The sequence below is a fragment of the Oreochromis aureus genome, linkage group 3, assembly GCF_013358895.1.
Source record: "Oreochromis aureus strain Israel breed Guangdong linkage group 3, ZZ_aureus, whole genome shotgun sequence".
NCBI lineage: Eukaryota > Metazoa > Chordata > Actinopteri > Cichliformes > Cichlidae > Oreochromis > Oreochromis aureus.
The window spans coordinates 9,851,705-9,866,417 of NC_052944.1; the positions used below are offsets into that span (position 1 = coordinate 9,851,705).

The 14,713-nt window shown below is 40.9% G+C and overlaps 1 protein-coding gene across 1 annotated transcript in view; it reads right to left on the reverse strand.

Annotated features, from left to right (window-relative positions):
* Positions 1–12,409: 12,409 nt before the first annotated feature.
* LOC116317498 overlaps positions 12,410–14,713 on the reverse strand; it is an 11,196-nt gene continuing 8,892 nt past the window's right edge. The window contains exons 9-10 of the mRNA XM_031736287.2: positions 14,678–14,713; positions 12,410–14,482 (exon numbers count right to left, since the gene is read on the reverse strand). The exon at positions 14,678–14,713 is cut by the window's right edge and continues 40 nt beyond it. Coding sequence (XP_031592147.2) covers positions 14,399–14,482; positions 14,678–14,713 — 120 coding nt within the window. The 3' untranslated portion in view covers positions 12,410–14,398. The remainder of the gene's footprint in view (positions 14,483–14,677) is intronic.

Here is a 14,713-nt window from a genome sequence, read left to right on the forward strand (position 1 = left end):
AATCGCTCCCAAATGAATAGTACAGGTCCTATTGACGAAATTCTTTCACCGTGAGCGGCAGCAATGTCCAGTCTACCTAATTCTCAGTTTTCATGCCCGTGGAGTTTATTATATGGACGTGGTGACAGTGGAAAGACACCATGCTCTTCTGATTTTCAAACGAACCTTCTGAGCCATTTTAACATTAGAGTCTATGGAGGAGTTGGAGGGAGGAGGCTGTGCTTTGGTGACATTTATGAAAGAACCATAACACCTAGTACAATAGTAAACACATTGTATGAAAGAGGACAGCGATGGCTACGTTTTGAGGGTAAAATCAGACCTGTAGAGCAAACGCTGCGGACACAGCAGCAGTTTTAAAAAGATTTTCAGATTAAATTTTTTCGCTCCTCTCACTCTAGCAGTTGAGCTGTCTCACTCTAGCCCCAACATTCCGTCCCATACACACCCATTATAAACTCTGAAACGGCTGAAAAATCATCATGAAACTTAAACTGGAACTGAAGAAAAAGTATAATAGATATTGAAAAGATAAATACAAGTTGAATAGTTGAATGTCTTGTCTTCGTTTTAAAGTTTGAATGGTGGCTCTATGTCAACGTATGTTGAAGTAGATACAGTTTAAAAATGAGTAAGTTGAATGAGGATTTGAAGGGTCTCCCCATTGAAATACATGGGAAATTTTTGTTGAAAAAAGTTGAATAATTTTAAAAATATAAATGTTATAAATGAGAAAAGTAGAAGCAGTCATGTCCAAAAGAAGAGGAATCTAACGGTGTTTGAATGGTTTTTCTAAGTTGAGCGGTTTTGAAGGAGTTAGATGCCAAAAACAGTACGGAATGTTGTTAAGATAATAATAATAAAGATTTGAAGAACAATACTGTGAATGCTTTTACAAGCATTCACACTAATAATAATAAAGATTAGAAGAACAATACTGTGAATGCTTTTACAAGCATTCACACTAATAAAATAAATGGTTTTACATTTGAGTGGGAAAAAAATTTCACTCCATGTAGGAGTGATTTTCGAAATCTCGCGTTATTTCATGAAATATCACGAGGTTTTCTCAAACCCGTCCCCACCCTCCATTCGGGAACATTCTTCATTTCGCGCTTTTGGACAAAGCTGACCGTTAAGCTGGCAATTTTGGATTAAGTGCATCTTTGAGCTACGGACTTATTTTCTGCAATAAAGGTAAGAACTTTTGGACATAATTTGAATCCCTAAGTATAAATGAAATGTTTACAAAGTTATGATGCTGCAAAGTAAAGTATGGCACAACTGCTGGCGAACTTTTTGCTAGCACTCAAGCAAGGCAGTTGAAATTTTTACGTAATGTTGGATTTAGCCAATTTTCACAGTTTGAAAGCATCGTCTGGTGTCCTGTATACTGCTTAACTAGCACCAAAATTAATTACTGCGTATACTTAACATCAAGTTGTACTTAAACATTATCTTGGTTTCTCTCTATGATTAGTATTAATAAAGGACTGTATTAGACCAATTTAACGAAGTTCTAATTTTTTAAGAGGAATATGGGAGGTATTTTCACTATCAGAGCAACCAAAATTGCTTTGGTGTTGTCTTTATTAGCTTCATTCCTCACGGCTAAGTGAGGAGGGTGAGGCCATGGCCATGAGCAACTAGTCCCCAGCTTTTGCCCCTGTGTCAGTAGCATGCACAGCAGTCAGAGAGGCAGATCAGTGAGCACTCTATTTCTGTAGAAGATATCATCATTTTTCTTGCCATTGTTCTCATTTTTCCAGAAAAAGCAAATAAAACATAGGTGATCTTGATTTGTTTGGGGTTTTTTTAATACACACTTTAGTATGCAACTTTATATGTGTAGTTGTTTTAGTGAGAACTTAATCAGAAATAGTGTACTGACTCTAGAATCTGCCTCTTACTGTTGTGCAAGCTCTGTACATGAGGGAAACTGATTATCCGGTTGTTCATTGATGACGCGACGAATCCTACTTCCGGGCCTAAAGTAGTCTGCGTTTAATATGGCTTTTGTGTTGTTAACATGTTTAATGCTTTGTATTTTCTTCTATTTAATCTCAAAAGCTCCTAAAACATTCAGTGATCACCGTTGACCTCCTCGGCTTTTATTACCGCTAATCATTTATTTAAGCTCAGTTTTTAAAACCTTACGATGTAACTACAGCACAGCCCATGCAGCAGTATATGAATAACTAACCTCGTATTGTGGATGGATTATCTCAGTTGTTCTCCTGGTTGAAGTTTGGTCCGTTTACAGCATCCTGCCATGCGATTACATTTTTTCCTGACCACTGAGAACACTCACGTTAACTTTTATCGAGTGGGAAAAAGTTAGCTTGTTTATATTATGCTAACATAGCTGTGTCGCTAGCGGTCACGTAGCACATCGTTATATACCAGCTAGCCAAACTTCAGTAACCCTACAAACGTCACTGCTGTTTAGTTTTCTGTCTTCATTTATGTTGGAAGTGACAGCAGAGCTGTACGTTTGAATTTGTTTCTAAACCCCTGCAGTCAGGACATGCTATATTGTATTTAGATGGAAGCTAGCGAGCTAACTTCCTGCTAACTTCTAACTCTGTTAAATGTCATAAATTCCGTTTTCATGGATGCCTGGATGTTAAACTCAATCGTTACACCTGGTAGAGAAGAACGCTGATCATTTTATTAAAGATGAAAGACTTTAGACAGTGTTTTAACTCTCAGTAATGCCACAGTGATCATTTGATATATGGACCTCCAGCAGAGTTTAGGCCCAGACACGGCCAGTGACGTCAGACTGAACAACCGGATTTAAGCAGAACTGATCGGTCTTGTTAGGGCCACAGTGCCAACTCCTTTTACTATGATCATAAACCTGTGGAACAAATTGTCAAGCGCGTCTATGAGATGCAAAGTATTCAGAAGAAAAGAAAAGAGAGGATGTCTGTTCCTCTCCTCTTAAACAGCCTCATAACTCTGGACCAATAACAAGTGATCTTGGAACTTTTAAGCAGTACAGAAAATACACTGATGGACAGACATATGTTTCTTGCTCCATGGGAGATAACTGTTTCAATGTAGGGGGAAAATTCTTATTGTGGCAAACATTTTACAGGATTGCCAAGTTGTCAAAGCACTGTGTCAGGTCTTTGAAAACTGTAATGCCTTTTTCAGCTATCCATTGGACTCAACATGCCTTGAATTTACTTTGTTTCAAATCTGTCTAAACAAATGCATCTTGTATTACTTGATGAATTAAAACAGAAAATTGTGCTTTTGCCACTGAAGTCTGGATATGTGGCATTGCCACTGCTGTACTAGTTGGCTTCTTTTGCTTTCTCCCCAGCATGCTACCATTTGCAGTTGTTGATTTTCTGGATGGTGGAGGTGTATCCATAATTCCTTGCAAGTGGTTTACAGGACCAGCGGAAGATTCTTGTTTCTGGCCACCAGGAGAGTCAATATCAATAAGGCTGTAAAGGATGGAGTTACTCCAGATGCAAACTGGTCACAGTACAGAGTTCGCATCTTGGGGAAAGCTGGTAAGAAGCATTTTTGTTTATTGCTACCAAATATTCTGTCATTAAAGACAGAACAAAAGATTTCCTGTAATTTCACTAACAACATTTTGTTGATGTATGTCAAAAATTTACAGAAAAATACGAAAATGCCAGGGTGAAACTGCGGAGGTCTGAAGCAACCTCTGATCTGCAGACTGAGTCGGATTCTGGAAGCAGATTGGGAAAAGGGAAGCGGAAAAGGAGGTAATTATGTTTCTTAAAAACGCCTTAAAAGCAACAATTTATTGTGGTGATTATAAGAAAAACAAAAACAACAGACAGCATCATTAGTAGACCATTGCTGCTCACCAGATTTAGATATGATCTTAAAATAGCACTTTGTAACTTTTTGACTTTTAAAATCAGTTTTAGACTCCTTTTGATGCCGGACTATACATTAATTATTTTTTTTTAGTTTGTAGGACTAACCAACTAAATTGTTTGTATGCGTTTTTAATATTTTTTAAAATTCATTTTAAGGCCAGTGATCCAGTCAAGCTCAGATGAGGATTGGGACAACGCTGCGGAACAGCCAGAGAACTCATCACCATCAGCAATGGAGAATAGACATTCAAGTGAAACTCCCCACCAGAACATCACTCATCCATTTGTTCGGCTACCACCACCCTCAACTCCTTCACAAGCAGTTCCAAGACAACTTGTACAAGCCACCAATACCAGCATGTTTGTACATGTTCTCTCTGGTTTGCAGCATACTTGAAGACGTGGAGGTCAAACAACCTGATCAGCCCCACCTTCAAAACAACTCCAGTAGTATTTCAAATCTGATGTTATTTGTGAAAAAATGCACTTTTTTTTCCAAGACCAATGGATCAGTAAATGAGTGAGAAGCTGTGTTTCAGTGCATTTTGTTTTCTTTTAAACTGTATAACATTGATTTGCTATTGTTTTGTGTATACTAGGGACCTTTTTGTCAACTTGTTCTCTAAACAAAAAATTATTTGTATAGTATATTAATCAGTATTGTAAAATAAAAAAAGAATAACTGACTTTGTTGTACAGGTGATTTAAATTTTAGCTTACTGTATTATCCAAAATCCCATCTGGGCAAGCACACTTGGGGCCACCATGGAAACTGCGGACAAAAGTAGCTGGGTCCCAGGTGGGTAACCCAAATGGGCCCCAACTATCAGACCCACTCCTACCCATCTGGGTCCCACACTTGTTTTTTTGGCTGGGCCTGATTTGGGGCCCATCCAGGGCCCGTCATTAACCCATCTGGGCAAACACACTTGGGGCCACCATGAAAACTGCGGACAAAAGTAGCTGGGTCCCAGGTGGGTAACCCAAATGGGCCCCAACTATCAGACCCACTCCTACCCATCTGGGTCCCACACTTGTTTTTTGGCTGGGCCTGATTTGGGGCCCATCCAGGGCCCGTCATTAACCTATGTGGGCAAACACATTTGGGGCCACCATGGAAACTGAGGACAAAATTAGCTGGGCCCCAGTTGGGTTTCCCAAGTGGGCCCCAAATATTAGCCCTGCTGCTCCCTATTTGGGCCCCACATATGTGTGTTGACTGGGAATCACTCACAATCCTGGCACTGCCATGGTATCTGTAGTCTGCATTTACCACATGTGTATCTATAGCAGTGAACACATCGCACAGTGGCATGATAGTTCTTGCATTTGTGTTTGACCTGACACGTGGCTCTTTTTGCAGGGCTAGGTGTGGAGGGTTGTGTCCGAAGCAACTGTTCTTTTCTTGCCTTCTTCCCAGCCATATGAGAGTTAGCCAACTCTCTTGCAAACTCCACCAGGAAGTCCACCCGTCTTTCCTGCGTCCCGTTGCATGCTTGATACAGCACATGTGCATTCAGTGCTGCCATGTCAATCATGTTATAGAACACGGCAACTGGCCAGCGCCGTGTTCCTCTGCGGACCGTGTACTCCCGCACTATCTGGTCCATCACATCCACGGCACACTTTGTGGTGTTGTAAAGGGTGACAGTGTTTGGCTTCCTTTTGGTGGTGTTATCAGTCTGAACCACGCTCTGCATGCTGCTAAGAATATAGAGTGGGGCAAAAAAGTATTTAGTCAGCCACCGATTGTGCAAGTGCCCCCACCTAAAATGATGACAGAGGCCAGTAATTTGCACCAGAGGTACACGTCAACTGTGAGAGATAGAATGTGAAAAAAAAATCCATGAATACACATGGTAGGATTTGTAAAGAATTTATTCGTAAATCAGGGTGGCAAATAAGTATTTGGTCAATAACAAAAATACAACTCAATACTTTGTAACATAACCTTTGTTGGCAATAACAGAGGCCAAACGTTTACTATAGGTCTTTACCAGGTTTGCACACATAGTAGCTGGTATTTTGGCCCATTCCTCCATGCAGATCTTCTCCAGAGCAGTGATGTTTTGGGGCTGTCGCCGAGCAACACGGACTTTCAACTCCCGCCACAGATTTTCTATGGGGTTGAGGTCTGGAGACTGGCTAGGCCACTCCAGGACTTTCAAATGCTTCTTCGGAGCCACTCCTTTGTTGCCCGGCGGTGTGTTTTGGATCATTGTCATGTTGGAAGACCCAGCCACGTTTCATCTTCAAAGTTCTCACTGATGGAAGGAGGTTTTGGCTCAAAATCTCACGATACATGGCCCCATTCATTCTGTCCTTAACACGGATCAGTCGTCCTGTCCCCTTGGCAGAAAAACAGTCCCATAGCATGATGTTTCCACAGTAGGTATGGTGTTCTTGGGATGCAACTCAGTATTCTTCGTCCTCCAAACACGACGAGTTGAGTTTATACCAAAAGGTTCTACTTTGGTTTCATCTGACCACATGACATTCTCCCAATCCTCTGCTGTATCATCCATGTGCTCTCTGGCAAACTTCAGACGGGCCTAGACATGCACTGGCTTCAGCAGCGAACACGTCTGGCACTGCGGGATCTGATTCCCTGCCGTTTTAGTGTGTTACTGATGGTGACCTTTGTTACTTTGGTCCCAGCTCTCTGCAGGTCATTCACCAGGTCCCCCGTGTGGTTCTGGAATCTTTGCTCACCGTTCTCATGATCATTTTGACCCCACGGATGAGATCTTGCGTGGAGCCCCAGATCGTGGGAGATTATCAGTGGTCTTGTAAGTCTTCCATTTCCTGATGATTGCTCCCACAGTTGATTTTTTTCACACCAAGCTGCTTGCCTATTGTAGATTCACTCTTCCCAGCCTGGTGCAGGTCTACAATACATTTCCTGGTGTCCTTCGAGAGCTCTTTGGTCTTGGCCATGGCGGAGTTTGGAGTCTGACTGTTTGAGGCTGTGGACAGGTGTCTTTATACAGATGATGAGTTCGCACAGGTGCCATTCATACAGGTAACGAGTGGGGGACAGAAAAGCGTCTTACAGAAGACGTTACAGGTCTGTGGGAGCCAGGGATTGTCCATGTTTGAGGTGACCAAATACTTATTTGCCACCCTGATTTACGGAATAAATTCTTTACAAATCCTACCATGTGTATTCATGGATTTTTTTTCACATTCTGTCTCTCACAGTTGACGTGTACCTCTGGTGCAAATTACTGGCCTCTGTCATCATTTTAGGTGGGGCACTTGCACAATCGGTGGCTGACTAAATACTTTTTGCCCACTGTAGACTGTCTTCTTCCGTTTGGCCGCATCGCCGTCAGCGTGGCAGCAGTGGATGAAAATACCTAAGAAATAAGATAAATTGTTATTTCCATAGCACTTTTACACACAATGAAACACATAAACATAGAACCACAAAAGACCTGCAGCCTACCTGAGTGGTGAATTCATTGCGATTTGTGTATCTAGCGGATTGAGGAATTTCCGGTGAATCTTGTTGACTGTGCCGAGGATGGTGGTTTTCCGTCTAAGAAGTTTTAGCGCAAGTGAAAGCGATGTGAAGAAATTGTCTGTGGTAACATTTCTGCCCTTGTCTAGGAATGGTTCCATCAGCCTCATCACTACATTTTCAGACAGTCTCTCCCACTGGGACGATTGGGGTCCTTGCCAAGATATAGGAGGACATTGCAAATGTACTTGGATTTTAGGTCGCAGGCCACCCAAAACTTGATCCCAAACCTGTCAGGTTTACTTGCAATATACTGCAGGAAACAGCACCGAGTCTTTGATGGGAAGAGCTGTTCATCAACGGTGATATGTAGACCAGGGTTGTAGCACGTGATGCAGTTGGTGACAAATGATCCCCACACACTGGAAACTGCAGCGAACTTATCAGTCTTTGCTCGATCACTGCGGGTGGACCTGTCATCAAAGCGTAGGTGTTGCATGATGTCTTGGAAGCGGTTACGCTGCATAGTTCCAATGATCTGTGGGTTTCCCAGGTTTGCTGACCAGCAGTCACGTAGTGATGGAACCCTAGTAACCCCCCGCAAGATCAAGATCTTTGATCAAGATCAAGATCAAGGACTCGGTGCTGTTTCCTGCAGTATATTGCAAGTAAACCTGACAGGTTTGGGATCAAGTTTTGGGTGGCCTGCGACCTAAAATCCAAGTACATTTGCAATGTCCTCACATATTTTGGCAAGGACCCCAATCGTCCCAGTGGGGAGAGACTGTCTGAAAATGTAGTGATGAGGCTGATGGAACCATTCCTAGACAAGGGCAGAAATGTTACCACGGACAATTTCTTCACATCGCTTTCACTTGTGCAAAAACTTCTTAGACGGAAAACCACCATCCTCGGCACAGTCAACAAAATTCGCCGGGAAATTCCTCAATCCGCTAGATACACAGATCGCAATTAATTCTCCACTCAGGTAGGCTTCAGGTCTTTTGTGGTTCTATGTTTATGTGTTTCATTGTGTGTAAAAGTGCTATGGAAATAACAATTTATCTTATTTCTTAGGTGTTTTCAACCTCTGCTGCCACGCTGACGGCGTATGCGGCCAATCGGAAGAAGACAGTCTATATTCTTAGCAGCATGCACAGTGTGGTTCAGACTGATAACACCACCAAAAGGAAGCCAAACACTGTCACCCTTTACAACACCACAAAGTGTGCCGTGGATGTGATGGACCAGATGGTGCGGGAGTACACGGTCCTATAACATGATTGACATGGCAGCACTGAATGCACATGTGCTGTATCAAGCATGCAACGGGATGCAGGAAAGACGGGTGGACTTCCTGGTGGAGTTTGCAAGAGAGTTGGCTAACTCTCATATGGCTGGGAAGAAGGCAAGAAAAGAACAGTTGCTTCGGACACAACCCTCCATACCTAGCCCTGGAAAAGAGCCACGTGTCAGGTCAAACACAAATGCAAGAACTATCATGCCACTGTGCGATGTGTTCACTGCTACAGATACACATGTGGTAAATGCAGACTACAGCTACCATGGCAGTGCCAGAATTGTGAGTGATTGAAATGTACTCACTCACTTTTTATTATTATCTGTAAATATGTGTACAAATGGTTGTTTTTGTAGAAATATTTTTGTTTTTTTTTACTGTTTTTATCAATAAATCTTTTGGAGATCTATTTTCCTGGATGATTGAGAATGCATCAAGACGAACACAAAATGAAGTTCACAGCTTTTAGCAGTTCCCCCTCCCCACACACAAACAAAGAGGCAGTTTGCAGTTAGAAATCCGCAATCATTCACACACCCCCACTCCCCTCCACAATTCTCAGGTAACGACCCAATTTACATATGAATTGATGCTAACAGACTAGCCAAGTTAGCTTCCACTTGGCTGACAGAGGGTTAGAAAAGCCTGGGACTTCTAGTGTTAAAAGACAAAAACAGTCTGTGAAAGATTTCCCAACAGGTAACCTCTGCAATAGTGAGCAAGGCAGTGTAAGCACGAGAACCACAGTGAATGACATCAATATCAAACCAACTCTAAACCTTTTTAAGTTTCCATGTGTGCTTGATCATCCAGGTAAGCAAATTTTCAGGGATCTCCATTTTAAGGTTGCTAGTCTTGATCTAGCAACCCCGTAATTTACTCAGAGTCGCACGAGTCACAGTTATGAAATGTATATCCCTGAATTGCCAGGGGTAATCAGGGTTAATCAGTTCTGGCGCACAATACATCAATGTCATACTTCCTTTGGGGTCCTTTCGGGGTCCCTTTGGCTCAACACAAACCATTGTTCCAACAAAGAAACAAAAAAGAAAGAAAGAAAAACAAAAACATTCCTCTCAACATTTTAACCTTTAGCTGGCTGGTGAAAAGCTGATTTAAATCAAAGCTATTACCTTCAGCTTTTTATAAAAGACGAATATTGTGTCATCTTTTAATACAATAACAAAAAAAAGAAAGAAAACTTACTCTGACCCATGAAAACTACAAACTGTATGATATCAATAGAATTCCACAGTGGCCTCTAAAGTGGCAGCACTCAGCAATGTGACAACCAACCCCGGTTTCCCCACGTCTACCCTGCAAAGGAACATCCGCCCAAATCTAATCTAACTGGCTTCTTTTAAATGGACACAAGACTCAGAGTCCACAAGCACAGACACGTCCCTCAGCTTGAAATTTGAGTGCTGATATTTGGACTTTAGTTTAATCGCATGCATGCAGGCTTAGAGACTTTGAAAGATTAACAGAAGCTAGCCATTTCACAGAAAACTTAAGGAAGACCATTTATAGAAAAGAATCTTTGGTTTCTCCAAGAAAAGTCCCAATTTTTTCTATTTAAAGCAGATTACACAACTTCCTTATTATACTGAAGAAAACCTTGTTCTTCTGCAGTTGTGTGATGCCATTACTACTAAGGGGATCTGAAACTTCAGAGAGGGAAATAAACCGTTTACTTCCAGCAGCAGACACATGGCGCTCTTTGAGCCCACTATACCTCGGTTTTGATTTCTGTTAGATCAGAGACCCTAATCAGTGAAACTTGATCTGCCTTTACTCGGTTTGCTTCTGAATCTTTGTTGGTATTGCCTAAGTTTTGACACTGTCACGACACCCTCGAAAACATGATTTGCAGAAGTGGATCTGAGAAACCGTTTACTATGAAATTCAAAATTGTGAAATTCCGAGCACGATTATGTGATGGTAGTACTCGTACAGACGAATGAGACACATGTTAGTTACAGTATGATGACAAAATGACAGAAGGGAAAATAACTATATAAAGAACACAATATTATATTAAGGAAATTTGTTGCTGTTGTTCAAAAATATTTGGAAATCCATTTAAAAATGTAGTTATTCTGAAAAAAAAGAGTGATTATAAGTGGACACTAAGGCACAGGCAGACATTTTTCAAGATTATTGAATAGAAAAAAACATTTTTTACTCATGCTCACTGATTTGTCATGACTTATAAATTTCAAACATACTCAGAGTTCATCAAACTTCTCTGATCAGCTGTTCTGGAACTGAAATTGAGCTTATCTGGAAGTCCCAAACATGAACCCAAACAAACTGTCAATTCAACATGATTAAGACTCAATACTTCATGAGAAACTTGCAAAAATCCAAAAAAAAGAAGAAAGAAAAGGAAAATCAATCTAACACACGACACATAAAAACATTCTTGTACTCCTGCTCACTGATTTGTGTGCAGTTACCTCTGCCAACAAATTCATGCATTCTTTGCCCCGTGTGATGGCCAAACCCGTGGCCACACTCTAAAGTCAGTAACTCTTGTATTTTCATTTGAACATAGTAACACACTTTAGTTTCCAATAACTTTATTGATTGGTTTGGATACATTTGTTCTATTTGTAAGCGCGCACATTTAGTTTACTTATGTATTCACACCACTTCATTTTTGACTAACCTTTGTCTTTTTATTTCTTACCTGCTATCATCCCTGGGAGTTGCTGGACAAAAGATGGTAGCCAGGGTTTGAAACCATTAAGTACAAAGAGGGCTAATTGGACCACACCACCACTTCCTACTGAAGGGGAGAATGTGTGTTTTCTTTACTTCAGAAACAAAGTATTTGTATTTAATTAAATATTTGGGTTTAGGGTTTAATGGTTTTGATTTTCTTCTTTAGTGTTTAGTTAATTAACAAACTAGAATATACTGCATTGTTCTGTGATTTATGATTGTGTTTGTTTGTTACCCCTCATGTGTCACAATGGTCTGATCAGCCATTATATATACCCCTGTGTGTCATTTCATGTTTAGGTCAGTTACCTTTGTTTGGGCAGTCATTTGGTTTGTTAAGTTTGCAGTCTTAGCCTGAGTTCAGTTTTGTTTCGTTGACCTCTTTTATGAGCTCAACATTTATTGCTTTTGTAAATATATTTTGGGGTTAAATAAATGGCAACCCTATTTTTCAAATAATTCTTGTGACTCCTCTTGTTTTTCAACTCGGTCCATCACACCCCGCTATCTAGAAACAGTGGCTGTGGAGAACATTGTCCCCCCCGATCAGGTGTTTGTCCATGTGGCCAGAGAGACCGGCCACATACGTAGTACAGCAAAGATGAGGAAAAACAGACCTTGTAGCTGTTCGTGTATTCTGGAGGCAAATTTGAATTCGGCCAGGATTCTGGCTTTATCTAATGAAAATTAAAGCTGACTAAATAACAGCAAACATTCTGGAAAATGATATGTTTTATATTCAAATTTCTGTACTGTCAGTGGTGATAAGCTCATTACAATCTCTCTTGTTCCCTCCTGTTTTTTTAAGATAAATGCCACGGTCTGCACTGTGTTAGCATTCCTCGGTCCACAGGATTAAAACGGAGGCGTTGCTGTTTATTTACCCACGGGCAATCCTGATAATGGAGCTCCACTGATGATGGTTTTCTTTCCTTACTTAATAAACAGCCTTAACACGCACATGAAAGAGTAAATATACTCAGAGTTCATCGAACTTCTCTGATCATCTGTTCTGGAACTGAAAACTGAAGGAACAAAATTGCGATCTCAGAGGTAATCCAACTCAGAGTTTATTTTTTAAGTCAAAGTTTTGTGAAACCTCCATCCTGGAACAGGGCCCAGGAAGAGTGCAGCAAGCTGCCAGAAATCATACTTATAAGAATAAAAGACAGATAGCATCAAAATGGCTTGTTTGGTCCAATTTGTCTTGTGAAACAGTTCTCAAACATGAGAAGGAGTCAATACTTCATGAGAAATGTGTAAAAAACCACAAAAAAAAAAAAGAAAATGAAAAACAATCTTACATGTGAGACCTATAAAAAAACAAGATCAGAGGAAGTAAAATAAAGTCGATTATAAACGTATAGATTCAGCACTCTATAATAATTTCATCAAAACATTTAACACTATCACACAAAGACTTCTGTGTTTTTGCACTGCGTTTCATTTGTATATTGCTTTATAGCCCCTCCCACACACATAAAAAAGAGAGACGTAACAGCTTCAGTGCTTGGACACTTGGACCTCCTGTCCGGGAGGAGAAGCCAAACTATAAGTTAGACCTTGAGCACCACTGAGGTGACGATTCAGCCGTGTTACTGGCTACGGGGCAAACGTGGCAGCATTAGTTAAAAAGAAACTTAAGAAGGTGGTTTAAATCTCCGTGGTTATTTGAGAAAAAGTAAAAAGGTAAACAAGCACAGGGTGTTACTTTCATCAAGGCTCATATCCTCTGTTAAAGGTTGCTGAAGAAACATGGTGCTGTTAAAAGCTAAATCATCAGCCTCTGTTTCTGATAAAAATTTCGCCATTTCCTTCCTCCAAGAGCATGAGGTATTTCCCAGACTATTGTCCATTAACAGACCAAACAATGAGGCTGATGATTCATAAGGACATGTGGGTATAACCTTTCAGCCTTCTGGCCCTCTAAAACAAAAAAACGCAATTTTTTCCGCCTTTTTTGTTTTTTACTGTTAGTAAAGTAGGCCACTAAGTGATACATTCGTTACATTGTATACTCTCAGAAAGCTGGGCATGTCTTTGTTTCTTATGTACAGCACACCATGCTGCAAGAAATCCATGGCAGTTAATACAGTTAATGGCAGCTGGACAGGGACAGTGCTCACAGGTCAACAGCAGACTGGCTCAGTAAGTCTTCCATATATACGAAGTAAAAACATTTAAGCTGTGACAGTGACACCACTGGGGCGGTGTGAAAAAGTATTTGCCCACTTAATGATTGTCAAATTACATATTTCAGGCCATCCAACAATTTTTAGTGTAAGGCGGTTACTTTTTTTACATAGGAAAAATTAGTTTTGGATAGATTTGTTTCCTTAACGAATGAACTCATCATTTAAAACCTGCATTTTATTTTCACTTGTGTTACCTAATGCTAATATTTCCTTGACAAAATATTTAAGTGTGGCAATCGGGAAGGGGGCAAATGCTTTTTCACAGCCCTGTAAGCGGTACAAAGGTAGTAAGTCTGTTGGTTTACATGCGTGGATGACGCTGTTCTGAATTGACTCAACATTCAGGCTCAGCTCACAACCGTCCATGCCGCCCACCGTCTGCTGCCGATGGGGTTGCTGTTGTTGTTGTTGTTTCATCTGTATCAGCAGCAGCAGCAGACGGGTCCAAAGGGCCTCACAGTGTCTGACACATGGCGGTGCAATGCCTTATTCACACTATGACCTTGCACTAAAATGGACATCTGTGTTAGGCTTGATTATGTAACCGACATGATTTCCAAAAAAGGAACCACTTTGGTGTGCAAACAAAGCATAAGGGATAAGGGATCAAAATGCTATGGGAGAATTGCTGTGAATACAAAATCAACTTAATGCATTGGTATATGTTGTGTGTCACTCCATAGGGATGATAAAGACATGCAGTGTTGTATTTCACTGTGAGACTCATGGCGTCCGATTTTAGCAGCGCCAAACAGAAAGTGCTGAAGCAGCAGCAGCTGCTTCTAGTTGTTCTTTTTCTTTGGGAGCACGAGGGGACGTTGGGCACTTGTCACCAGTCTGGCTAGCTGATTTGGGGCTCTACCACAAGAGCAATTTTACAGTTGTCTTCTTCCATTGCCATCGCATGAAAGTTGCACAGGGCCGTCTGAAAAGAGGAAGAAGAAGAAGTAGAAAAGGAAATGTGATAGTGTTTAAGAGAAAGAAAAAACAAAACAACAAATGCAGTTCTAATAATTTGTAGTACCTCGGTGATTATGAGAAGCATGCACTATCAGGCCTTACAAAGAAAAAGAAAGCAGAAACGAGCACACAAGTACACCTAAAGAGCAAAAAACCTCACCTTATTGTTGTTGTCACAGATATCGCTGAGGAGATC